Consider the following 25,261-nt stretch of genomic DNA (forward strand, 5'->3'; position numbering starts at 1 on the left):
GAGGAAGCAGAGTCGTCCTTCACCATGCGGGTGCTCACTCCCCCCATCAGAAACTGAACCCAAATCCTTGAACTTGTAAGTTTCACTTATTTAAAGCAAAATTCAAGTCTTGAAGCTTTATGAAATTTCATTTACTTACTCACAGACCACACATTTGTCTTGAACAGCTGGATGGAGGTAGAGAATCTGTCATCCACCCTGGGACATGCCCTGTTGAGGGGGGGTCTATCAGGGATGCTGAAAACCACCCCCGTGGACAACTCGAGGTGGGCTCTCAGAAGGTGTCCTAATATGAGTGCCACTGGGAAGCTGGGTCGGCCTTTGCTGTGACATGCCACTCAGTCTCCGCACAGGGGGCCTTTTCCAAGAGGTGCTGGCATTTTTCCTTGAACACGTAGCTAACTGGCTTCTTTCCTGCTTTCCGGTCCTTTTCTCAGTTGGAACACAAGCAGCGCTGGCACGGTCAGGCCTCATGCTGTATCAGGACTTCCTCCGAACAGACACCTAGGAGAGTCGCCCCTTAGACACCAGCTGCTCCCTTGCATCACGCAGCCCTCTGCACCACAGAGTGGGTGGGGGGCTGAGGAGCCAGCCCCACCCCCCAGGGGACAAGGTAGATGTAGAAAGTGGCTCACAGGCCTGTCGGCATCGTCAGCCTGAGCCAGCTGCCAAGGAAGAGGGGCCGTTGGACTGAAGGAGAGAGGGTCAGTCTCTCGGGTGTAAGCTTGAAAACATGCATGTCAACTGAAAAATCACCCCGTCAGTTGACATCCAAAATGGTCCTCCCTTGAACTTGTTCCTAAAGGGGGCCATTGTGTTATAAAAGTTAAATCCACAAAACACTTTTATAGGTAAACAAGTTTCAATGTGTAGGAGATACTTTGCTCTTTAAATGGTATCAAATAATAATTCTTGGTATAAATAGGAAAGACATTTTAATGATTTAGCCCCCTCTGATTTATACATCTCACTTCCAAGGAACATTAGGTCCAGACAAGCTGGTCCTCCTGCTGGTGTGGACTGGGGACCCTCGGCCCAGCACGGGGCCTGGTCAGGGAGGCCCGGGCCCCCAAGTGCCCAGCCTCGGGTTCTCCTCCCCTGTAACTAAATTACGATGTCTGAGGGGGACTCCAGCACAAGGGCTCCACGTGGAGACAAGTTTGAGGGGTGAGTACTTCGCGTCAGCCTCTGGTTCACTGGCAGTTAAACATGGCAGATTCTTTGCCTCCTCCAGTGTTTAATTTCATGCTTCTAGTGTCCGTTTTTTCCCCTCTCAGATGTGGAATCGGGGATGGAGGGGAGAAGCAATCCACTTTCTAAACCTGTATTCTCTTCTGAAAGGCTTCTCTTCCCCCACCCCCAAGGCAGCCACTCACCACCGTTAGCTGTCCATTTTTATCTTTATAGATGTGTTCTTCCGGTCCAGTATGGAAAACTATTGTTCCTTCTTTCCCAGGAGTGATATAAAACTGTAAACTTAGAACACACAAAGTGACAAGTTACTGACACATTGTTTTTTTCGCCCCCAGCTTTTGGTCTGCAAAGTAAACTCATGTGAAATTTGGTTGGTTTCAAGATGAGATTCCTGTTTCGTCATTGTGTTTATTGCCTATTTGAGCAATCAGAAGAAAACCAGTTTTACAACTGGATGATTTACATGTTTCTGTAGTTCAATCAGTTTTTCATAGGGCCAATCTGATGCCTGAGGAACAAGCTACACATCTTCATGCCAGAACTTTCTTGTGGGAGGGCACCAGGGATTGAGCTCAGGGGCACTCGGCCACTGAGCCCCATCCCCAGCCCTACTTTGTATTTTATTTAGAGACAGGGTCTCACTGAGTTGCTTAGCACTTCACTTATGCAGAGGCTGGCTTTAAACTCATGATCCGCCTCCCGAGCCTCTGAGCTTGCAGGCCTGGGCCACTGGGCCCACATGCCAGAACTCTTACAGCTACCTAAGTCCTGCCTCGGGTATAGAAGGACAGACAGCCCTATTCAAAGTGCCCAGCGCTCTCTCCCTGTTCCTGTACAGATCTGCTCATCATCTTGTGACAACTTGGAGCAGAGGAAAGGAGCCCTTCTCTTCAGGAGCAGTCTGCTTCCGTGGGCTGTGCAGGAGTCCGTGAGAAGGAGTTGGGCGTGGGCCTCAGCCATCCACACACCCTCACTGGCCAGTGCGGTGCCCCCTAACAGGGCATGCTGGCTAACCTCCTGTGCTTTGCTTGCCTTGCCTGTGAAATAGATAAGGTGGCAGCTAAGGACAGGCACAGCAGTGCCCACCTGTAGTGACTCTGGAGGCTGAGGCAGGAGGATCATGAGTTTGAGGCCAGCTTCAGTAACTTAATGAGACCATACCCCAAAATAAAATAAGGGCTGGGGTGTAGCTCCATGGTAGAGGGTTTGCCTAGTGTGTGCAAGGCCCAGGGTTCCATCCCCAGTACTAGAGAAACAACAAAAGGTGACAGTTGTTTCACCGTGGAGAGAATTAGGGAGTATTTCATATCTGCATGGTAGGTATTTTCATACTCGTACCCTAAAGAGACTAGCATATTCTTTGGTTAATCTGTAGGCAGCCATCAAAGCTGGGGCCTGATGCACAGGCCCACCAGGCATCCATGGCAAAGGTGGGCTGCCGTCTGCTGAGGCCCAGTGACCCTCCTCTTACTGGGGGATGGTGTCCGTCAAGAACATAAACACCTTTTGAAAACTCTGGAAACACTACCACTTCCTGAGGTCAGTGACCTGACCTCTTTGTTTTTCTGGATCCCAGGGCAGAGGGGCAAGGATGGGGCAAGCCCTTTATCAGGGCGGGCAGGGACACCACTGGAGACTCCCTCCCACCCCCACTGGTGGACCGTGTTGGCCGCTGTTGGGGGACACAGGCCTGGGCAGAAGGATTAACATGCCCATCTCCTGGGCCTGTTGGTGTTTGGACACCGAGTTACTCCCCAGGCTGAAGAAGAAGCCACCTACCTTCCTTGAACAACATTTACCATGTTCTCCTTCTTAACCAGCATGACCAGTTTAGTAACCGCCTCAAACGTGTGTTCACACTGTAAGACGGCGTCCCCCTGGTGGAGAGGAGACGGCCGTGGTTTCAACGTCAGTGGTGTCAAAGGAAAAGTTCAGCTCTCATCCTGAGGTTTGGTGGCACTTGACACGTTAGAGGCTGGCGGCCATGCATTACCTTCTGCTTGTTGTCTTCTGGTGACACATGAATGACCAAGATCCCATCACTCAGACTGCTGGTGGAGACACCTTAAGACAGATGCAGAGTTAGGGGCCGGAGGTGGGCAGCTCACTAACAGACGTGAAGGGCTGCACCCGGGGCTCCCCAGCCCACCCGGCCTCCTCCTAGACACTGGGGCAGAGGGCGGGGACCCTGCTGTTGGACTGTGAGCCCAGGCAGAGCCAGTCATTTTGTGGAAGGCGACTGTTGCCCAACCTGGATGCTCAGAGCAAGAGGCCCAGGCCAGGCCCCGGCATCCTACCCTGAGCCTCCTGTTTGTGGGCTGCTTGCTTGCTGGCCCACCAGCCCTGGGTCACCTCCGGGAGTGTCTGAAAGTCACCCGCCTACCCTTGAGCGCCGAGTACTCTATCTTCTGCTTGATCTTGGCCATTTCCACCACATAAGCCGCTTTCCGGGTGAGGATGAGTTGCCGCTGCCGAGCCTTGAAGCCTTTCCTGTCGTACTTGATGACCGGGACACCATACTGCAAGGAGGCTGGCGTCACCACGGGGCGGGGGACGGGGGGAGGTGACCTCCCAGGGTGGGAACCTGGGAGACTTGCTTCAAGCACAGAGACTCGGCAGGTTTTGCATGAACAGATCTTCTCTCTTTGCCGGGCTCTCTGCATGGTAGATATGGGTGCTCGGCTCTGCCACGTGGCCCTCTGGGGAAGCGGAGGCTGCGGCCACCAGCCTCAGGGCTCTGCTCTGAGAGGCCAGCAGAGAGGAAGACACTCTGGGCTTGAAAACCCTCTCAGCCTGGGAGGAGTCCGTCCCACAGACTCCTAAAAGGGCAGGAACAGCCACCGAGCACACCAGCAAGGCCATGTTCACATAGGCCAGGGGGCAGGCTAAGCAGGTACTGCCACCTCGGTCATGCCCTTAGTGACCTCCTCATCCACATCCACAAAAGACGGCCACGACACTGAGAAGACAGACCACCCACTGCCCCTCACCAACATGGGTACTTCCAGGCTGCGTGTCTCAATTTCATACGAAAAAACCAAATCAGATTTTAGGATGACAGAGAAACCACAAGAACAGCAACCAGTATCTAATTGCCATTCGTCACCCTGTCACTTTTAATAACACCCAGAGCAGCTCCCAGCCACACCCCTGCATTTAAGTAGTGCTTCAGACACTCCGGGGAGAACAGGCGCCCCCCTACACGGTGAGGGAATCCTGCTCAAGGCTGAGGACGCCCGCTCCCTTACCTCAACTTTCTCGCTGCTGATTAGTTGGAGCACTTTGGGGTGAATGTCTCCTTCATCTAGAGAGAAGCAGACACCTGAATCACCACTGAGTGCCAGCCTGGGGGGAAGGCACGGCCACCTACGGGTTTGCCTTCCTCTGGTCATGGAGCGCCTTCCTTGACGTGTTCAGAACTGGAAGACGGAGGCACCTGGATAGAAAGGTACTTACCTATCCGACTGGTGGCAAAGGGCTGGCGTAAGCTGTCTGCGTAGCCTTCTTTCTTCCCCCTGAATATTTCACTTGTAACCACCTTTTGCTGCATCTGGTGAAACAAACGTGCCAAAAATGGTAGCCCTGGGACTGTCTTAGGAACAAAGGAGCTTTAGATCCATGGTTGCTGAACCATAGGAGCCTTATTCTACTTTGGCGCTGACCAAAAAGCCCCCAAAGTTACATTGGGAGAGACTGGGATCAACATTTGTGCGGGTCCCCCTACTTGGGGTGGCTTCCCCAAAGTAGAGTTTTCAAAACTTCACAGAGCAATTGCCCTCTTCTCAGATCAGAGCTCAGCAAACTACAGCCCCAGGGCCAAGTGCAGCCTGCAGCCTGTTTTGCGAGTCAAGATGTACTGGGACATGGCCGAGCCTGTCATTTACATGAGCCTGCTGGAGCCGCAGAGTGCGTAACTGGTTAGATTGTAACAGAGATCACAGAGATGGCATTGCTCACAAAGCCTCAGATCTTCGCACTCCAGCCGTTTACAGAAAAAGCCGGCCATAGAAAGGGTCCTGGATTGTTTCCATGGTAACAATACAGAGCTACCGACTGGAACTTGAGCTGACACTCAAGGCTCTGTGCTGGTGTCCTCAGCTTGGCTACAGGTCATGGCTGGCAACACCCTTCACTTGTAAGTGGGATGCTGGACAAAGCCTCCTGACACTAACAGTCCCCACTGCAGGACGGGCACTCGCCCCCTCCTCCATCCTGCCCCCTGCAGACACCACATGCCTACCATGGCTCTCCGTTCATCTGTGACCCCGTGGCAGTACTTGCGAACCAGGTTCCTCATGCACATCTTCCTGAGTAGGTCGGAGGCCTGTGTGGAGAAGACACGTCCTTCCCACCCGCCTGTCCCACACCGTCCTGGGGGAGCCACCATAGTGGAAGCTTGGAAAACACACTTGGATGCGGTTTAAGTCGAGCGTTACTATTGTGGCGTCAAAGCAGCGAGCCTTCTGGATGCTCACTTTTCAATTTTGCGCAAGTAGCGGATCACAAACTTGAACATGGTCGTGGTCCCTCTGAGGAGCAGGAGCAGGCTGTGACGTCCCTAGAGATTCTCACTCAGTGGGTCTGAGGTGGAGCCCAAGAAGAATCTTATAGTGGCCTCCACTCCACATCAGGGCGACCTTTTTTTTTGGTACCAGGGATTGAACCCAGGGATGTTTAACCACCCAGCCACATCCAAAGCCCACCCCTTTTTTTTTTTTTCTTAAAGGGTCTCAACTAGGTTGCTTACAGTCTCACTAAATTGCTGAGGCTGGTTTTGAACTTGAGATCCTCCTGCCTCAGCCTCCCGAGCGGCTGGGATGACAGGTGTGCGTTACCACACCTAGCCTCGGGCCATCTTTAGAGAAACTTTTTTAACAATCATTGGACTTATTGGGCAAGCTCTGTCAAGGATAGAAATCATTGAAAAGTGCTCTGTGTAAACAGACCCCCGGTGGCTTTACAAGTTAGGAAGGAGATCATGTCACTTGCAACAGAGCCCATCTTAGTCCTTACGTGTTCCAGGATGCCCGGAGGCCTCAGCCAGCTCTTGTCCAACACATTCTTCGGAACATGATTCCGAAGATTCAGGATGTAATTCTTCCGCACGAACACTATGAACTCCTCGTTGTCAGGGCAGAGAGGTCTGTGGCGATGGATGAATCCCTTGATGAACCTCAGAAGGGAAGCATTCTGTCAGCTTTCTGGCCCATTTCCTCAGAGATGCGCCTTCTCTTCCCCATTTGATTCCGAAGCCAAAGCCACAGGTGGTGTAAGTGACCACGTGGGCCAGAAGCCAGGAATGAAGCCCACAGACCAACCCCGCCCCAGAGATATGTCCCGCTTCACCCACGTGGCCTTGTGCTTTGACTTGTCTGAATTCGCTGCCAGTTTAAAAAGTCGGGAGGTTTCGCATAAAAGCCAGATCTCCGCTCTCCTCGAATGATGGCGTGATCCGCCAGCTGTGGCCTGTGTCTCCAGGCAGCAACTGACTGGCACAGTCACCGCCCCACTGACGTAGACTGAGGTCCAGCTCACCGCAGTCCCCCCCACGCCCTACTGCCTCGTCCCAGCTCATGAGACTCTCTTTACCTGCCTGGCTTCAGAGGGCATTCACCTGTGTGACTCTGAACTAGGCCAAGAGAAGGTACAAATGCACAGACTGGGATCACTATCACATTGGGGAGCTCAGAGCAAAGAGGGGGAACTGAATTCCCAGCAGCTTCCAGAAAAAGAAGATCTTTGTGCACAAATTCAAACACCCCAAGAACCCAGCCACACCCAAGACCCTCCCCTGAGCACACCACGGTTGAGTGACCTCTGCTCCCTGTCGGCTGAGAACTCACCTTCTTATTATCTGCACTGCCCACCTTCTCCGCTGGACCTCCCTTCGAGCCAGGACTCCACGCCAGTGGGCTTCCAGTTTGGTGGCTGAAAGAACCCATTGCTGACATTAGTGAGTGGTCACAGTCACAGGTCAATCCAAAGGGCTGCTCCAGGCCTCGTCCACCCAGGGCACGGCGGGGTCACCCCCCAGTGTGCCCTGCTGGTACAGAGATGGAAAGTCCAATGCATGTCATTAGTTCTTACCTGGGGATGCTCAGGCCGACACCTAGGCCAGGGAGAGAGAACAGGGCGCCCTGGAGGACCCAGGGAAGCTGGGAATTACACAGGGGGGGTCCCCAAGATCTTTATTGGGGACAGGAGTGGCCCTTGTGATAGTATAGATTAGTCGTACCACACAGTCAGCCTCACTCGGTGCTGGCTTTGATGTAGTGGTCAGCATTTAAAAATTGGAAGAAAATAGAATGCACAAAAATCAAATCCTGGCCAATATCCCCAATTTTTAAATACTTTTCAGATTATTTTTTGGTAATTTGGATTTTTTTAAATGCCTTTCTTTTTTCCCCACTGAACTGCACTGTTTCTTTTACAGAAGCACAAGCAACTAGAAATAACCCACATGTCCACCGACAGAACTGGATTGTGGAACACCCAGCTCAGGGGCCAACCAACATAAATAAAATTCAATGGCAGCACAGCTAGGCATGTTCATTTAGTATTGTCTAAAGCTACTTTCATGCTACGGTGTTGAGTAGCTGTGGCAGGGGTCATCTGACTCCAAGTCTAAAATATTTGCCAAAATCTTGTTGACTGCTGACTTAGAGAAATACAACGCAGCCATGAAAATGAACCAATCACATCTGGTTGAATTCCAAAAAACAACTTAGAATGCAAAACTGTGGCCATAAAACACCAACAGTATGATTTTCTTCAGTTCAAAACATGCCAAACGAGAAATATATTGTTTGGTGATGTGTCCACAGATGGTAAAAAAAGAACAACAAGGAAACGAGTATTGAAAGATTCAGCAGAGATTGCATCTTAGAAACAGAGGTTATTGTTTGAGAACGTGATGTGGGAGGTGCTTGGAGGCTGCCTGCCATGTCTGGACAAAGTGCCCGTGGAGCAAACATTGCTGGTCCATAAGGTAAGTCTGAGAAGGGGACAGGTTTCCAGGATGGGCAGGGGGAAGGCAGGGCAGCCATGGGGCCCATGCTCCTGCCGACTGCTTACCTGCCTGTCGCTTCTTCACGTATTCCCTTCTTCCTAGGCGGCCCTTGTACATGGCTTGGATTCTTGCAACTTAAAGTAAAACCAAAAGTTTTGGTGAAACGACTTTCATCTGGTTGTCTTTGCGGTTGTGACCTCCAAGGGGCACCGAGGCGTGGCCTTCCCAGGCCGCGGAGCCCTGGCACAGGCTGCCCACTCAGCACCTGAGAGCAGGCCCACTCGTGGGCCTGAGGCCTGGCTTCTCTGCCTTTCTCTTTCCTTCCCCAGGTAGGGGACAGACCCAGTGGTGGAGCCACCGGTTCCGTGTCGGGTGTTCTAGTCCATCCCCAGGCCACCCCCTAGGGGCAGGCAGCACCCACACATTTCCGATAGGCTCGGGGGCTCTGATCGTGGAGACACCTGCTGGACCACAGGTGACACGGCCACTGAGGCGGGTGGACCACAAGACCCCCCAGCTTCCCCATCCGCCACCCCCACATCCGTCTGAGGTCCCACCAGAGGCCAGGTTCATGGAGGGCCTTGCAGATCAGCAGCACGTCCCCCAGGAGCTGGGCAGAGATGCCGACTCAGGCCCCCTGCAGCCGGCTGAGCCAGCGCCTCATGTCCACCTCATCCCCAGCCCTGGGTGCCGGCTGCCAGCACATTCGTCTGAGGTCAGGAATGAGATCACTGAGCACTGCCCCATGTCCAAGCCCCAGCCCTCCTGCTCAGGAGCTGTGTGACCTTCAGCAGTTACCAAAGTCTCTGTGCCCCAGAGTCCCCGAGTATAGAGTAGGGATGATAACACCTGCTCCAAGGTTTGTTCTGAGATGAGATCATGGGTATCAAGGACTCGGTGTGCACCTATCATACAGCAAGCACCAGTTACTTAGAATGGCTACTTGCTGGGCATCGTGATGCACGCCTGTCATCCCAGAGGCTCAGGAGGCTGAGGCAGGAGGATCTCGAATTCAAAGCCAGTCTCAGCAACTTAGCCAGACCCTAAGCAACTCAGTGAGACCCTGTCTCTAAATAAAATACAAAAAAATTGGGCTGGGGTTGTGTCTCAGCGGTAGAGTGTCTTCCTTGCACATGCGAGGCCCTGGGTTTGATCCTCAGCACCACATAAAAATAAATAAATAAAATAAAGTTTAAAAATATATTAAAAAAAAAACTTCCTCATTTATAACAAACACCCTGGCCGCAGGCTTGGAAGCTGTACCTGCCAACATCAGATACTTATTGAGTTTTAAAAACCTGAAGGCAGGGGTGATGGGCTCTGGTGGTGTTAGGGCCTACCTGCCCAGCCAGGTGGGGTCCATAGGACAAGCAGGCACTAGGGCATTGGAGTTTCTGCCTGCCCGGCACTCCCTCAAGCCCTCAGTGCACATGTATATTTTCCTAATTCTGTGTTCGTTCCTGGTTTCCAATTTCTAATACCAAATCAGACACCCACGTTTAATAGTTACTCCCCCAAGCTAAACTTTGCTCATTTTACCTTCTACTGAAATCAGGGCAGAAAAAAGAATCATACCTAATTGATGTTTACTAAATTCAAAGGCATCTTCTGTAGCAAACAGGGTTCTGGGGAAACGAATGAATATTTTGGTTCTAGAAGTGAAAAGAAATGTGTGAATTGGTGGGTTACCCCTGTCGTGGCTGAAGAGCATCCCCCTGAGATTCACGTCTGCTCAGAAACCTCAGAAGGTGAACTTTGGAAGGAAGGTCTTTGTGGATGACGGAGAGGAGCTCAGACTAGGTTAGGGTGGGCCCTCAACTCCAGGAAAGTGTCCTAGCAGAGAGGCCACGTGACGACCAAGGCAGACCAGACTGCTGCCACCAGCCCAGGGAGGATCCTCCCGTCGGAGGTCCAGAAGGGGCACAGCCTTGCCAGCACCCTCAGGAAGCGTGAGAGAATGAATTTCTGTTGTGAAGTTCCACGCCATGAATCCGCCATGCTAACCTGAAATTGCTGCAGGCTATGCTCCTGTGCCTTGAAGAGTGATAACGAAGAACACAGGTCCCCGCGTAGAGGGAGACCCAGCCCAGATGAAGTCTGGAGGACTGGGCTCAGGTTGCCTGCCCTGCCCCACACCCACCCGGGAGGGAAACTTCCCAGGGCAGCCACTGGGGTGCAGTAGTGAGCAATGCCCCTGCTCCTACTTCCCCGTCCCAGGTCATCCCTTGGGGACAGACCTCCTAACTCTGACCTCCAGGACCTGCTTCCCTAGGAAGTGCCTCGCCCGATTCCCCTCAGGGATCTGTCTGGACTGAATAAGTAGCTGATTCTTGGGACCCAGAATAAGCCCCCCAAGATAAGCCCCACACAAGTAGGAGGTAGGAGCCAGCAGGGAATGCCCGTGGATAGGTTCAAAGGCAGCTGTCCCTGAGGTGGGGGCCCTGCATTCTGGGAATGGGCCGTCTCCATGCCTCTTGCAACCAAATGAGTCCTGACCACAGTGACTTGCAGAACGGACTTGGATCATCCCCCTCATCCTACTAAGTGGCCCCCGAAGGCTTCCAGCATGTACAGAAGTTCTCTGCCCATGGATAACTTCAACCCTATTCTAGAAAGCACTTTGGGGGATGGTAAAGATGACTTCACATTGCATAGGTCCTAATGCCACCTCCGGGAAGTCATGCACACATTTTAATAATGGGAGGATCTAGGCTCAGAGGAAGGGGGTCCACCCATGGCCCCCTCTTCATTTTGCAAGCAGAGATTCATTCCAGCCACCGAGTCAGGTTCAGAACCCAGGGGCCCTTAAGAACTCCATTTCCTCTTCCAGCCATTGGAAGCCACGTTTAAATCGGGCTTATAAATCTACACAACCTTTGAAAATGAGGATGTAGATCAGTGTGTGACGGCAGGAGACAGGTCAGTGGGCAGTTTGCTGGCTACTCACTTCCCTAACTTGTACTCCTCGGGTCTGTAACCGATGTACTTGATCAGCCGTTCTACGCCCTCTCCCGGAGGCCCGTGCCAGTGTGGCCAGGTGTCTGGGCACAAGGACTTGTACCTGCCAGGAGAGGAGATGACACTCAGAAGCCTTTCCCGGACAGTATCCACCCCCCACGCCATCCGAGTCTGCTGAGCTCCCTGACGCCATGTGACATCTCACACCAGCTTCCTCTAATTCAGCTCAGCAGTGAGGTAACTAACTGGTCCAGCAGAGCAGGCATCCTGTGTGTCCTTAGGAAAAAGGACATCGTTGGACCTTCAACCCTCGTAACTGCATTCCACCCCCAGGTGGGTCCCCAAGAGAAACAAAAGCCCTGTCCACACAAAGACTCACGCACCAAAGTCCACAATAGCCAAACGCGGACACCCCTAATGTCCATCCAGGGACACCAACAAACGAATGTGTCCCTCGCCAGAGGAAAGAGGACTCCGATTGGAAGTGACTGAGGACTTTCCTGCAGGGTCACTCTGACTCCAGAGCTCAGAACCTGAATCCCGCGTCCTCCCCTTTCTCCTAGGCAGCAGCCCTGAAGATAACCCAGCCCCTCACCTAACCAGGGACCCGGTTCTCACCCTCACCCCGATTCGCTCTGGTTCACAGAACACGTCCCCAGCTGGCCTCACATATCTTACCAGTCTCCCCCACTCAAGGGCAAACTCCATAAGGCGGGGGTGGGGGGGCCTGTCCTGTTCTCTGCTGTTCCCTCCCCACACCCAGGCGCAGGGGAGGCGCCCACTCGTGCTGTGGCGGGAACAGAGGAGCCCCAGAAGCAGCCCGCGGAGCCGCAAAGACGTACAGAGTTCAAAACCTGCAGGACCAAGAGCTTTGCAATGTTTTGAACAACCAATTAAAAAACAAACCAAAAAACCTGCAGGACCATGGAGCACCGCGCGCGCGTGTGTGTGTGTGTGTGTGTGTGTGTGTGTGTGTGTTTCGGAACCGGGTTGGGCAGGGACTGTGGCTTCTGCCTTCACCAGGACAAGGGTCACTAAGCCACTGGGAGCTGATGGGCAAAGATGGTGGGCAACGGAAGAGGCCCATAATCTGACATTCCTGGCGCAAACCCCAAAGACGCCCTGATGACAGGTTGAATGGCGTTACCAGTGACACGGCCACCGTGACCCACACACATTACCATTCCACTCTGCTTATCTTGAGCGTCCCTGGCTATTTTAGTGACACAGAGTCCCACGTGGCCCATCACCAAGGAGGTGTCGGTCCAGGCACTCTGGGTGGTGGTGGGAGCAGGGTGAGTCCCCAGTGCTCCCAAGGCCCAGATGGCAGACCCCGGAACCCCCACCTTACAGGTAGGGAAAGAGGTCCTGGCCCTGAGGAACATCATGGGGATTCCCAGCCAAGATCATGTGTCTCCAAATCTGCACCCCAGCCCCACACCCGGTTCTGACGGCCCAGGCACCCACCCACCCAGCACCTACAGCCACAGAGGCCCGTCGTTCCCACCCCTCCCCCAGCGCTCAGACCCTCGCAGGGCGCGGCCACGCCTGCCCCCTGGTGGCAGGTCCGCGCATAGTTCCCTGACGACTGAGGTCAAGGAGGGCTGAGCCGGGCGAATCCAGACCCGAGTCCACGCTGGGTTCTGTTTCCTTCCACATGTTAGCGCTGTTTTCCTGCCACAGCGATTGCCATCAACTGAGAAGGTGCCACTGTTGGAATTCCAGGGAGGCGACGGATTTTTAAGGGCGAACTCTACCTTTGCAAGAAATGCTCGTATCTCCTGCGGTATGCGAAGCCGGCCCGCCTCACCCGCAGGTGCTCCATGAGCCCCAGGTACTTGATCTGGTGTCTGATGAGGAAGTCATCGAACTTGCCTTTGCAGAAACAGAAGAGGGAGTGACCCTGAAGGACCCCGTGGCTTCATTTCAACCAACCAGATCAGAGGCTCCAGCGACGGGCCGTGGGCTGAGGCTGGCCCCAGACCATTTTTCAGGCCTTAATTGTGCTCCTTAGATGGGGAGTGTTAGAGCACATTCTGGACTTCTGGGGTCTTCTAAAAAGTCACGAGATTTGGCCACCCTGGGCCCAGAGTCCCATGTGGCAACTGGTTAGAAGGGGGACAGTGCCATGACCCTTTGAGATGGGGTGGCGGGGTGGGGGGCACTCTCCAGTTTGCCACAGTCCCCTCTGCTCCCTATTGCTCACTCCCGGTCACTTTCGCTCATTGGCTCAACCTGTCTGGCCTCTGTCGCCTCTGACTGGGGGCCTCCTTAGAGGTCATGGCAAGGGCTTAGACAGGACCCAAGTCGTGGGCCATTTTGGAAGCCACTCCGCTGGCTGGAAAGCCGGTTGCTTCCCTGGCCCCCCGGGTGGCCCCTACCTGAGCCGGGCTCATCCTAGAGCACCAAAGGGACCCTCCCTGGTTCTCCTGCTTTCTATTGTCTAAAAAGGGAGGCGTTCATGGATGAGGACCAGGTCCCCGGTGGCCTTTAGGCCCCTGACCCTCGGCCACCCTGGCTACCCCCAGCCTCTCCCCGGAGGCCAGCGTTCAGCGCCTCGGACTCACTGGGCTCCTTGGTGTCGTTGGGCTTGATGCAGCGGATGTAGGAGGGCTCCTTGCAGAGGAGCATTTCCAGGAGGCTGCCCAGGCTGTTCTTAAACTGAGTCCCCACCTGGGCCCAGAGGGCGCGGAGAAGGCCCTGGTCAGACTCCCACAGACTGTCCTGCTGTCACCACGTCACCTATGGGGTCCCCTCACCCAGCAGCCCCCGGGGAGCATCTCGCAGGAACCAGCGCCATGGCTGAGCCGGTCGCCCCTCCCTTACTTTCCCGTGCTTCCGTCAGACCCCTGAGCCCGTCTAGGTCAGCATGGCCACTCTTCCTACGCCCTCTCCCATCAGGTGGAAGCCCCTCGAGGCAAGGGACCTCGCTGCCCTGCTGCTGCGGAACCCGAGCCCAGTTCTGTGCCTGGCACACAACGAATGTCTGCCAATGACCTGGACTGGAACCCAGTAGAGAATGATGCTTCCAGCATCGCGGGAGGGTGGCTTTAAAAGCGCAGGTCACTGGAGGTCCCTGCACCCCCAGGGATTTTTTTTCTTTTCCAAATCTGTATAGGCAATTTTTTTGCCACTCACCGTTGGTGGCCTCCTCCGATTTTCTAGCTCAGCCACCAGGAAGCATTCTCTCAGGATTCTGTTGCTGGACCTGCACAGCACCTGTAAGAGCACACGGCATTTGCTGTTTCCGAATCTACTAAGGGACCTTCAGGACACTCAGAAGTGTGTGTGAAGCCAGGGGCAGTGGTGCCCACTTGTCATCCCAGCGGCTCAGGAGGCTGAAGCAGGAGGATTGCAAGTTTGAGGCCAGCCTCAGCAACTTAGCAAGGCTCTAAGCAACTTAGTGAGATCCTGTCTCTAAATAAAAAATAAGAAGGGCTGGGGATGCACCTCAGTGGTTAAGCCCCCCTGGGTTCAATCCCTTAATTTTTTTTTTAATTTAAAAAATTAAAAAGTGTGCATGTGATAGCAGAGTCCTCGGTTTCTTGGGCACCTGAAGATATTTCTAAGTGAAAAAGAAAAGGGAGGAGACACAAACAGACGTGGGAGGAGAGCCAGCACTTGCTCAGCAAGCCCAAGGGCCTGGGTTCTATCCAGCATCACCACAAACAAGGGGGAACACGTGTACAGACACCGTATCCACCAAGTCTGTTTGCCGAGGCGGACTCTATTCTCTGACACGATGTTGTGAATGTGCTTAGCACTACCAAATGGTAAAATGGCCAATAGGGTACAATCTTGTGGTATATATGTTTTGCCTTTTTTTTTTTTTTTTTTGTACCAAGGATTGAACTCAGGGACTCTGGACCACTGAGCCACATCCCCAGCCCTATTTTGTATTTTATTTAGAGACAGGGTCTCACTGAGTTGCTTGGCACCTCGCTTTTGCTGAGGCTGGCTCTGAACTCGACATCCTCCTGCCTCAGCCTCCTGAGCCACTGGGATGACAGGTGAGGCCACTTCACCTGGTACAAATTGTTTTTTAATTGAAACTTGTTTGTTTAAACCATCCCAATTCTAAAGTAACAGTGGCGTGGAAGAGTCATTTTAGATTAGAAAGAGAAGAAAAATATTACAAGTGATCCATCTTGAAGTCAGAGAGACCTCAGGGAACTTCAGCCAGGGTTGGTGAAGGGAGAGAGGTCTCTGGGGACACAGGCTTGGGGGGTCGCCCTGTGAAGCGCGTGGCCGTGACCCACAGAGGGGAGAGCCAGAGGTTTCCTGTGTGTTAACCAGGCTGCCCACTCCTGGGTCCCGCACAGCAAGCCCCTGAAGAGGGCGTCACCAGATCCCCTCACAATGGGAAATCTGCCAGGAAGTCCCCAGCTAGGAGGGGCCGTGCTGACTTGGGGACAGACCAGTCGCCCGGTGCAGGAATTCAAGGTCAGCAGTCACTATCCACACGGAACCCAAAGAGGCTGGGACTAAGCTATTTAATAAACTTAGCTAATTAAGTGAAATGCATTTTGTGGGTCCAAATCAGTTAGCTGTTTCAACATAAAGGCTTTAAGAACCCAAGGTTTCTCTGGTTGGCGAGGTCTAGGGAACAAGATTGGAAATTTCATTGGCGGTTCTAGGGGTGAATCCCAGCTGCATCTCCACCACCTCGTGACCTTGAGCAAGCTGTGACCTCTCTGGGTTTCAGTTTCCTTATCCTCAGGTCATGTCACACCAGTATATCCTCACACTGCACCAAAAAAGAAATCTCCACTGTTCCCTGTGAACCACATGCTGCTGAGCTCTCAAGCCCCCTTCCTAACAATACCCCTCTAGCCCATCTGGGCCACAGGGCCTTTGTACATGTTGGTCATGCTACTGGAAACAAACCCTCATCCCTCTTTGGCTCAAAAAATGTCCTCTTCAATCACAATTCCTCGTTTACTTCCTTTATAGCACCTCTCACCGACAGAGAACTTCTTTGTGCGGATATTTCTCCCCTGCCCTCCCCAACTGGAAGCCCCACCGGAACAAGGAATCGGACTTGTTCACTGCTGAATCTCCAGCGCTGGCACCCAGGAGGGACACCATGCACACACCAGCCAGTCCATGGAGTGAGGAGAAAACCCAGGAGACCAGATCTACCCCAAATTCCGTGCCCCAGAGAAGTCTCACAGGGCACCTCACCACCCTCACAAACATGGGGCAGTGGCCACTCACTTCCTTCAGATGTCTGTACAAGAGGTCATTGTTTTTTTCCAAGAATCCTGTAGAGACAAAAACAAAGTTCAAATCAGTGGCTTTTCCTTAAAAAAAAAAGTACAATTCCACCCAACAGATGGCAACGAGTGGTCCTTGAGGTAGTTTCCCTGGATCAGAGCAGATTTTCTCAACCTCAGCCAGGTGGACACTTGCGACTGGCCATTCTTGTCGGGGGTCTGTCCTGGGCACCCTGAGGCAGGGCGACCTTCAGCACCTTGGCGGGTCTTGGCAACGGCTTCTCTGGGTACCAACTTTTTCCAACTCGAGAAGCTGGGTCACGAGTATTCATTTCCAACCCAAGGCCACTGTCCATCAAAACTGGCTCAAAATGACAGGCGTCAGAAAAGACATCAAAAACGCCTGGAGTCCTGGGAGCTCACCTCTTTGTTCTGGTAAAACATATGTGACATCAACTCGACCATCTCACCCTCTGTGAGCACCCAGGTCGGTGGCATTAGGTGTCCTTGGGCAGCCATCTCCACCGCCCGTCTCCAGAGCATTGTGTTTTTGCCCTGGGGACTGAACCCAGGGGTGCTCTGCCACAGAGTTGTGCCCCAGCCACGTCCCTCCTCCACTTTTAATTCTATTTATTTATTTATCTTTTGGTACAGGATTGAACTCAGGGCACTCGCCCAGAGCCCCATCCCCAGCCCTATTTATTTTGTACTTTATTTAGAGACAGGGTCTCACTGAGCTGCTTAGCACCTCACTTTTTTCTGGGGCTGGCTTTGAACTCATGATCCTCCTGCCTCAGCCTCCCAAGTAGTTCTGATCACAGGCGTGGCCACAGCACCCAGCTTCCAGATCTTTCTAAGCATACCCAGTTGAAAGTCTATAACCATGAAACAACCACTCCCCATCCCCACCTCAGTAGAAAGGGCCCTCTACTTCCTGTCTCCGTGAATCTCCTGCTCTAGATGCCCCGTGTACATGGAAACACACGGCGGTCGTCCTAAATGACTGGCCTGTTAGAGTACAGCGTCCTCAAGGCCCATCTGTCCTCTGGGGCGTACGCCACAACTCGCTGTCACCAGAGCCTTTCACCCCGCAGTGCCACAGGGAAACCTGTCCTGCAGACACGATGGGAGAAACTGGGCAGGTGAAAGACACAAAGATGTCAAACAGGTGCTGCTTATGAAATCAAAAGTGGGACGGGGCAGTGACCGTCTCATATGGTCCAGTATGTGCTAGGCCATGGCCCTATGAGAGAGGGCGGGTGGCCACTCAAAAGAACCCCTGTGGAACCTGTGCTGCCATGGAGAGTGGGCGCAGGGCCAGGGCAAAAGGCCTGAGTCTGAACCCCAGCTCTGCCACTTACTGGCTGTGTGACCTTGGGAGAATTACTCAACTGCTCTGAGCTCAGTGCCCTCGTAGATTCAAAGGGGGGAAATAAACTTATGAAAAGATGCAAAACAAAACCACAGTGAGATGCCTTCCCACCTACCAGAATGGCAGTGATTAGAAAGATAACGACAGATACTGGTGAGGACATGGAGAAGGGCGGTCCTTCCTGCATGGCCGGTGAGAATGTCCCACGGGGCACATGCCCAAGAGAAATGCACACGTGTGTCCACACTAAAGCTTTCAAAGGCAGGTCCAAGACAGCATTTTCACCACAGCCAAAAGGCGTGATGCAGGTAGGTGATGGTCACCAACCATGAGCTCAGGAGCACGTGAGGTCTACCCATGCAACAGAATAGTATTAGACCATGAAAAGGAGCGATAACACAGCGAGCCTTGGAACATTGTGCTAAGTAAAGGAAAGACCCAAAGACCACACGTGGCAGGATTCTGGCTAGAGTCCTGGTCTAGGGTAGGCGAATCCGTCGAGGGAGAAAGGAGATCTGTTTTATGCCTGGGCTGCTGGGGCTGAGGGGCTGAGAAACAGGCAGTGAACCCTAATGCATCCAGAGTTTCTCTGTGAGGTTATGAAACATTCTAAAATTGATCATGGATGGTGTCCAACCCTGAATATACTAAAACCCGTCAAATTATAAACTTATATGGAGCAAATATATGGCACATGAATATTTCTTTTTAAAAATTGGGTGGGATGTGAACTATGTTTCAGCGAAGTAGTTATTTATAAAGTAAATAAAATGGTCTTGTTCTTCTTAAAGGCTGAGTAATATCCCATTGTGTGTGTGTATATATATATCATTCATAGCTCAGCTATTGTGAATTGAGCTGCTATAAACACTGATGTGGCTGTGTCCCTGTAGTGTGCTGATTTTAAGTCCTCTGGGTATAGACCAAGGAATGGGATAGCTGGGTCAAATGGTGGTTCCATTCCAAGTTTTCTGGGGACACTCCACACTGCTTTCCAGAGTGGCTGCACCAATCTGCGGTCCCACCAACAGTGTGTGAGTGACCTTTCCCCCATCCTCGCCAACACTCATTGTTGCTTGTGTCCTTGGTGAGTGCCGCTCTGACTGGATGAGATGGAATCTCAGTGTGGTTCTGATGGCATTTCTCTAATGGCTGGAGATGTGAACAGATGGAACTGGAGACTCTCGTGCTCAGTGGAATAAGCCAGTCCCCAAAACCAAAGGCCCAAGTTCTCTGACCCGCGGATGCCCACGCACGGGAACAGAGTTCACTGGTTAGACCCAGAGGAGTGAAGGGTGGGGGAGACTCGGGGTGAGTGGGACGTGACTTTCCTAGGTCCACACAGGAATCAAGGCCAGCGAAACTCCACCCGTGTTCACCACGGGGGGGGGGGAATCAATGTCGTGATGGTGGCACCCCATGCAGGGGTCCTGTCGGCACCACTGCCGTGTAGATGAGAAGACGACAAAAAAGAAAAAGAAAAGGGCCTCAAGGTGACGTGCTCGAACGTGAGGTGGGCACCCTGGGATGCCTGTCCTCCGTGGACGGGTGCTGGGCACACAAGCCACCTTCATGGTGGAGACCCGGCCCCTGGCACTCACCCTTGGTGCAGTAGGTGACCTCTCCCGCGTAGTGGAGCAGCTGGAACTCCATCCAGCCAATCCTCTTCCGGCCTTTGGGCCCCGCCAGCTTACGGCTGCAGGACAGACCAGACAGGACTGAGCACAGAAGCCACTGGCCAGCTCTCCAGGAACATGACAGTCCACAGGGACAGCTGACCCCAGCAGAGCCCCGGAGCCTACACTCTGCTACAGACCAAGGGCTCTCTATATGTAGACATAAATAAGCCCTGAGGAATAAAAATCCTCAAGCAAGCCACAGAAACACATCTTAAAAATAATGTCACCAGCGTGGTGGTGCACACCTGTGATGGCAGCAATTTGGGAGGCTGAGGCAGGAGGATTGCAAGTTGGAGGCCAGCCTCAGCAACTTAACGAGGCGCTGCCTCAAAAGGAAAGGACAGAGGGCATGTCCGGCATCTCTGTCTCTCTCTGTCTCTCTCTCTGTCTCTCTCTCTCTCTCTCTCTCTCACACACACACACATAAAAATTTCTATTTTTCCCCAGTGATAATGAAGAAACAATGTCACTCTCTTACATTTTTACGTCATGCAGAGACGAAAACACTCATGAAACATCATGTTTCAGGTTCCAGTGATTCGTAATTTTTGGCAGCTTGCTCTTGAAACTGAACACAGCGGCCGCACACATATCCTAAGTGTGTAGATCCGTGAGGTTTTGCAAACTGACCAGCACTCAGATCAACAAACAGAACACCACCGGTCCTCGGGACCTCGCCCGGGCCCTTCCTGGCCCAGCCCGGCCTCCACTGCACTCAGTTTCACAGTTTGGAGGCGTGGGATTCTACAGTGTGTGTGCCTCTCTTTGTCACGTTTGCATGATGCCCCCGACAATGATGCCCGACATCATTGCTCAGGATTTAGATAAATGTCGATATGTTTTCCCATTTGTGTCTGGGCCATGATTTATTTTCCATTCTAGCTTCACTTGCCCATGCAATCTGTTATCCTCACAGTGTTCCACAGAGTTCTCGTAAACCCACGGCCCTCTGCTGGGCCTTTCCTGCAGCAGATACCGCACCAGGTGACCTATGTAGACCTTCACCGTGAGGTGTGGCAGGGGAACACAAACGCAGGGCCAGTCAGGTGCTTGCCCCATGTCATGTGGCCAGGCAGGGAGTCAAACTAAGCACATGCTTTCCTACTGAGCTACAACCCCAGGCCAAAGCACATGTTCCTAAATCCCCTTCTTTTTCTCAAAGATGAAGTCAAATTTCTAATTTTTCTTCTGGGATCCTGAAAACTTTTTTTTAAAGTACCAGGGATTGAACACAGGGGTGCTCTACCACCGAGCCACATCCACAGTCCTTTTTATTGTTTTATTTTATTTTATTTTATTTTGAGAAAGGGTTTTACTAAGTCACTAAGGGTCTCACTAAGTTGCTGAGGCTGGCCTTCAACTAGCGATCCTCCTTCCTCAGCCTCCCAAGTCTCTGGGATTACAGGCATGTGCCTCCACACCTGCTAAAACTCTCCACGTTCTAATTGGCACGATCCTGATGTGGATCCATATGAAGGCAAAAACGCTCCCTGGGTTAAACAGATCAGATTTCCACACATCACTTATGTTTCATCAAAAGTTTTAAGAGACACTATTTCACGCACGGAGAATGCAGGTCCCAAACGTAGCCACCCAAACAAGATGCAAAACCTCAAAAGCACCCCGCCTGGGATTCACTGCTGCGGGTTGGCCCTTGGCCAGCACATCCGTGTGGGGCCCTGCAGCTCTAGAGGCACACCTGGGACAACGCCCTCCTCCCCGGCCCACCTACGTTTGGAAGTGCGCATGCTCGCCCACTTTCTCCTCCAGTTTCTCCAGGAAGCTCAAGTCCGTGGCCGGGCCAGGGCGGATACACTCTTCATCCTTCAAGAGAAAACAGAGACGCCGGACCCGGCTCACACCCTTCACCAGCTCTGCAGGACACTCCGTCCCGGGAGGCTGTCATCTGCCCTCCCCCCCCCACCCTCGCCCAAACCAGGAGGACATTCTGGCAGGAAGGGGCCCTTTGTCACAGGGCTCAGCCTCTCAGACTTTGGACTGGAAATTCCATGATCAGTCAGCTCTTGCAGACGACTGACCCATGTGTTCAAGTCTTCCCGAGGGTCCTCCACAGTCAGGATGGCCCCTGACTTAAGCACTTGACCCCATTTTTTTTCACCCTGATTATTTAGTTCCTTATAGTACTGGGGGTTTAGTACTGGGGGTTGAACCCAGCCCAGGGCTGCTCAACCATCAAGCTAACCCCCCAGCCCTTTCTCTCTTGAGACATGCTCTAAGTTGCTGAGGCTGGCCTTGAACTTGCAATCCTCCTGCCTCGGCCTCCCGTGTAGCTGGGATTACAGGTGTGGGCCACCGTGCCAGGCTCATTTTCTCTTAATCAGTCATCACCGACCAAGAACAACGTCTGTGCAGACCCTGAACTAGGAGCAAAGCCCTTATGAAAATGGTAAGACCTCCCCATTTCTCAAGCTGTGTCATTTCTTACATTTGGTCCTCAATGATGCCACCACCTAATTGACCATCTTAAAAACAAATCAGCCTTGGAGCTTTTATCACAGCAACAAAACCTGGGTCACAGGTTGGTGAGTCGACTTATACCAAACACATTTCTTTTATTTTTTGCAGGGGCAATTCCAGGGATTAAACTCAGGGCCACTCGACCACTGAGCCACATCCCCAGCCCCATTCTGTATTTTATTTAGAGACAGGGTCTCACTGAGTCGCCTAGTGCCTCACTGTTGCTGAGGCTGGCTTTGAACTCCATCCTCCTGCCTCAGCCTCCTGAGTCACTAGGATAACAGGCGTGTACCAGCGTGCCCAGCAAGTGTATTTCTAAGAGTTCATTATAGCTCCTCTCTGAAGAAAGGGCTGTTATTACTAAGCCCCATTCAAAGATGATGAAATTGAAGCTCAGAGAGGTTAGGACACCTGCCTGATGTTATACACTAAATCTATGCGGGACCCAGGACCACAGCGGACCTGTGTTTCTCACCAGAATGGAAATGATGCCTTTGTGCCTCTCTTCTACCAAATCGCAGATGATCTTGTTGTTGAAATACTGAATGGGCTCCCACTAGAACGACAAAGGAGAGAGTTCTCCAGGAGGCCGTGACGGGGAGGCTCGTTGGCTGAACACATCGTGCAGAAACTGTTTTCTGAATCTGATTTTTACATCCAAACGTCACCAGGGGAGACCTTCTGAATATCAAAGTGACCTCCCAGGCCATCGGCAGAGGAGGCCGGAAAGTAGTCCTTAACCAGGAAAGTCTCCAAGGAAACCTCATTTCTCAAGGAAATGTTTTTTTTTTTTTTTTTAAGCTGGATTAAGAAATCAAATGAGGAGAAAATATCAAAACGGTTACCTCGATCCCTTCCATCTCATATTCTGCCTGTTCTGCTTTCAGGGTCCTCTCTATTAACAGCTGTTGGAGCTTCTCATTGCAGTAATTTATACAAAACTGTTCAAAACTAGAGATGCAACGGTTGTGAATAACTCATGTTAGGCAAGTAGAACAGTTTTTACAAAGGGTGCTTACTTATTTTTAGGGGTGCTTTTTTTTGGTACCAAGGATTGAGCTCAGGGGCACTAGACCACTGAGCCCCATCCCCAGCCCTATTTTGTATTTTTATTTAGAGACAGGGCCTCATTGAGTTGCCTAGGGCCTCGCTTTTGCTGAGGCTGGCTTTGAACTCGCGATCCTCCTGCCTCAGCCTCCTCAGCCGCTGGGATGACAGGCGTGCGCCACTGCACCCAGCTAAGGATGCTTTCTTAATACAGAAAAAAAATAGCAAAGCCCTTATCAATAAAGTAATTGACTAAATAAGTCCTGAGAGTCAAGTTGAAATAGGGCTACGTTTTTCACGGTTATTTCGCTTCCGGAACAGTCTGTGGTGAGGGGCTATGCAAACCTGGAGACTTTCTGGAAAATCAGTTCCAGTAACATGAAGGTGACTAAGCCTCAGTGGCAACCAGAGAGAGGAGCAGGGGGGAGGACAGGCGCGGGAAGCGAGCAAACTCACCCATTTTTGTCAAAGACCTCGAACCCATAGATATCCAGCAATCCAATCACAGTTTTTTTGGTGACATCCTAGTTAAAAAAACACGAGCCATTAGTGGTGAGCGCTTACTCTGGATGGTCAGCGTGTGTTGGCCCGGGGTGCGTGCACTGAGATCCAATCTCCACTGTGAGGTGCTAAGTGGGACCAGGGGCAGGTGACTGGCGTCAGATAAGGTCATCAGGGTGGGGCCCCATGACTGAATCCTGGTGGCTTTGCAGGAAGAGAGACAGGAAGAGACTAAGGGCACTGCTCTGCCTCTGGCCACGCGATGCTCCCCACAGCCTTGGGATTCTGCCAGCAAGGCCACCCAGGTGTGGGCCCCTGAGCCTCCAGACCAGGAAGCTAAACAGAACTCTCATCCTCATAAAGTGTCCGGCGCCAGATTTTTCATTATAGTAACAGAACTTTAGGTTTTTCACCTGGTGATTCCCAAAACCCTCCGGCTGCCCCCAAAGCTGGGCTCAGCCATGAAGCTCCACTTTCTTTCGAATCCACAGTGACTCATAGGAAGACCCCTGGGGACCTGCCACCCACTCCCACCTGCAGCCTGCCCAGATCCCACAGTGGCTTCCCCGTCCGCCACCTGGGAAGTGACACCTATCCTTCTGATTCCCTTCTTGTTCAATCAAGAAAGAAAATAGACAAGGACCTAAAGATGGCCAAGGGGATCCCCATTCAGGTGAGGGGACAGGTGGCACAGATGTCATTTTACAGAGGACAAAGTGCCACCCGGAAAGGAGAGATGATTAAAGATAACGCTACACTTCGAATGTGCCCCTCCAAAGTCCACGTGTTGGAAACACGATCCCCAAATTCACGTTACAGGTATTTTGAAGTAATTAGGATTCTATGAGGTTCTCATGATGACATTCGAGGCTTTGTAAGAGCAAGAGAGAGAGAGACACATGCTCACGTGGACACACACACACGCACAAACACACACACACACACACACACATGCATAATTCAACTTACAGTGGGAACGGGGCCAGGGCATAACTCAGTGGTAGAGTGCTTGCCTACTGTGTGCAAGGCCCTGGGTTTGATTCCCCAGCACCACAAAAAAATAAAATAAGAAGGAGACATGCCCTAAACTTGAGTCTGAAGAGCAGCTGTGTATTTTCACATAGACTCAAACACACTGCTGTTAAAAGCCTGGCAGGGTGGTGCTCGCCTGTAATTCCAGCTACTCAGGAGGCTGAGGCAGGAGGATGGCAAATCCGAGGCCAGCCTCCGCAACTTAGCAAGAGCCTGTCTCAACAGTAAAAGATGAAAAAGGAGACTGTGCGCAGCTCAGCGGCAGAGAGCCCCGGCCTCAGTCCCCAGCACTGAAAAGAAAAGTCAAATATAGATGCGTGTTGTGGAGCAGGCCGATGCTGTGTGTCCTCAAACACCCAAAGCCACCTGGCACACGGCACCTGCTGCGCGCCTCACTGTGGGCCACGCCTGTGCGTTCCTGTGAGCCCACTGTGTGCCTGATAGGGGCCACAAGGACGTAGGGGGACAGCACCCCCCTCCAGGAGCTCACTGGCCATTCTTAGTCTGTATCCACGAGGGTCAGGGACAGACTTCGGGTGCCTCGCCCAAGACGCGTGACCAACCTTGTTCACGAGGGAGGAGTTGATTTTGTTGACCAGCCACGTGAACGTCCGTCCATACACGGCCTTGGCCATGGCGTCCCTGGCGTAGACAGAGTGTCCTGGTGTCAGCGGGCAGATCACCTGAGGTGACAGAACAACGCCCTCGCACTTCCAAACCAGCCCCTAACGTGGGCACTAGGGGAGGTGGATGCCACACCCTATTGCTCCCGGTC

General features: G+C 52.4%; 1 protein-coding gene across 1 annotated transcript in view; it reads right to left on the minus strand.

The window, feature by feature from the left end:
* Window positions 1-480: 480 nt before the first annotated feature.
* Myo1h (myosin IH) overlaps window positions 481-25,261 on the minus strand; it is a 37,428-nt gene continuing 12,647 nt past the window's right edge. The window contains exons 9-31 of the mRNA XM_027923407.2: window positions 25,050-25,169; window positions 23,410-23,477; window positions 22,752-22,857; window positions 22,382-22,462; window positions 21,161-21,252; window positions 19,351-19,445; window positions 16,379-16,425; window positions 14,300-14,380; window positions 13,729-13,834; window positions 12,919-13,036; window positions 11,151-11,264; window positions 9,779-9,855; window positions 8,269-8,337; window positions 7,038-7,122; window positions 6,208-6,367; window positions 5,435-5,518; window positions 4,651-4,744; window positions 4,443-4,498; window positions 3,578-3,713; window positions 3,188-3,258; window positions 2,974-3,071; window positions 1,377-1,476; window positions 481-504 (exon numbers count right to left, since the gene is read on the minus strand). Coding sequence (XP_027779208.2) covers window positions 481-504; window positions 1,377-1,476; window positions 2,974-3,071; window positions 3,188-3,258; window positions 3,578-3,713; window positions 4,443-4,498; window positions 4,651-4,744; window positions 5,435-5,518; window positions 6,208-6,367; window positions 7,038-7,122; window positions 8,269-8,337; window positions 9,779-9,855; window positions 11,151-11,264; window positions 12,919-13,036; window positions 13,729-13,834; window positions 14,300-14,380; window positions 16,379-16,425; window positions 19,351-19,445; window positions 21,161-21,252; window positions 22,382-22,462; window positions 22,752-22,857; window positions 23,410-23,477; window positions 25,050-25,169 — 2,082 coding nt within the window. The remainder of the gene's footprint in view (window positions 505-1,376; window positions 1,477-2,973; window positions 3,072-3,187; window positions 3,259-3,577; window positions 3,714-4,442; window positions 4,499-4,650; window positions 4,745-5,434; window positions 5,519-6,207; window positions 6,368-7,037; window positions 7,123-8,268; window positions 8,338-9,778; window positions 9,856-11,150; window positions 11,265-12,918; window positions 13,037-13,728; window positions 13,835-14,299; window positions 14,381-16,378; window positions 16,426-19,350; window positions 19,446-21,160; window positions 21,253-22,381; window positions 22,463-22,751; window positions 22,858-23,409; window positions 23,478-25,049; window positions 25,170-25,261) is intronic.

This window comes from Marmota flaviventris, chromosome 1, assembly GCF_047511675.1.
Source record: "Marmota flaviventris isolate mMarFla1 chromosome 1, mMarFla1.hap1, whole genome shotgun sequence".
Lineage (NCBI taxonomy): Eukaryota > Metazoa > Chordata > Mammalia > Rodentia > Sciuridae > Marmota > Marmota flaviventris.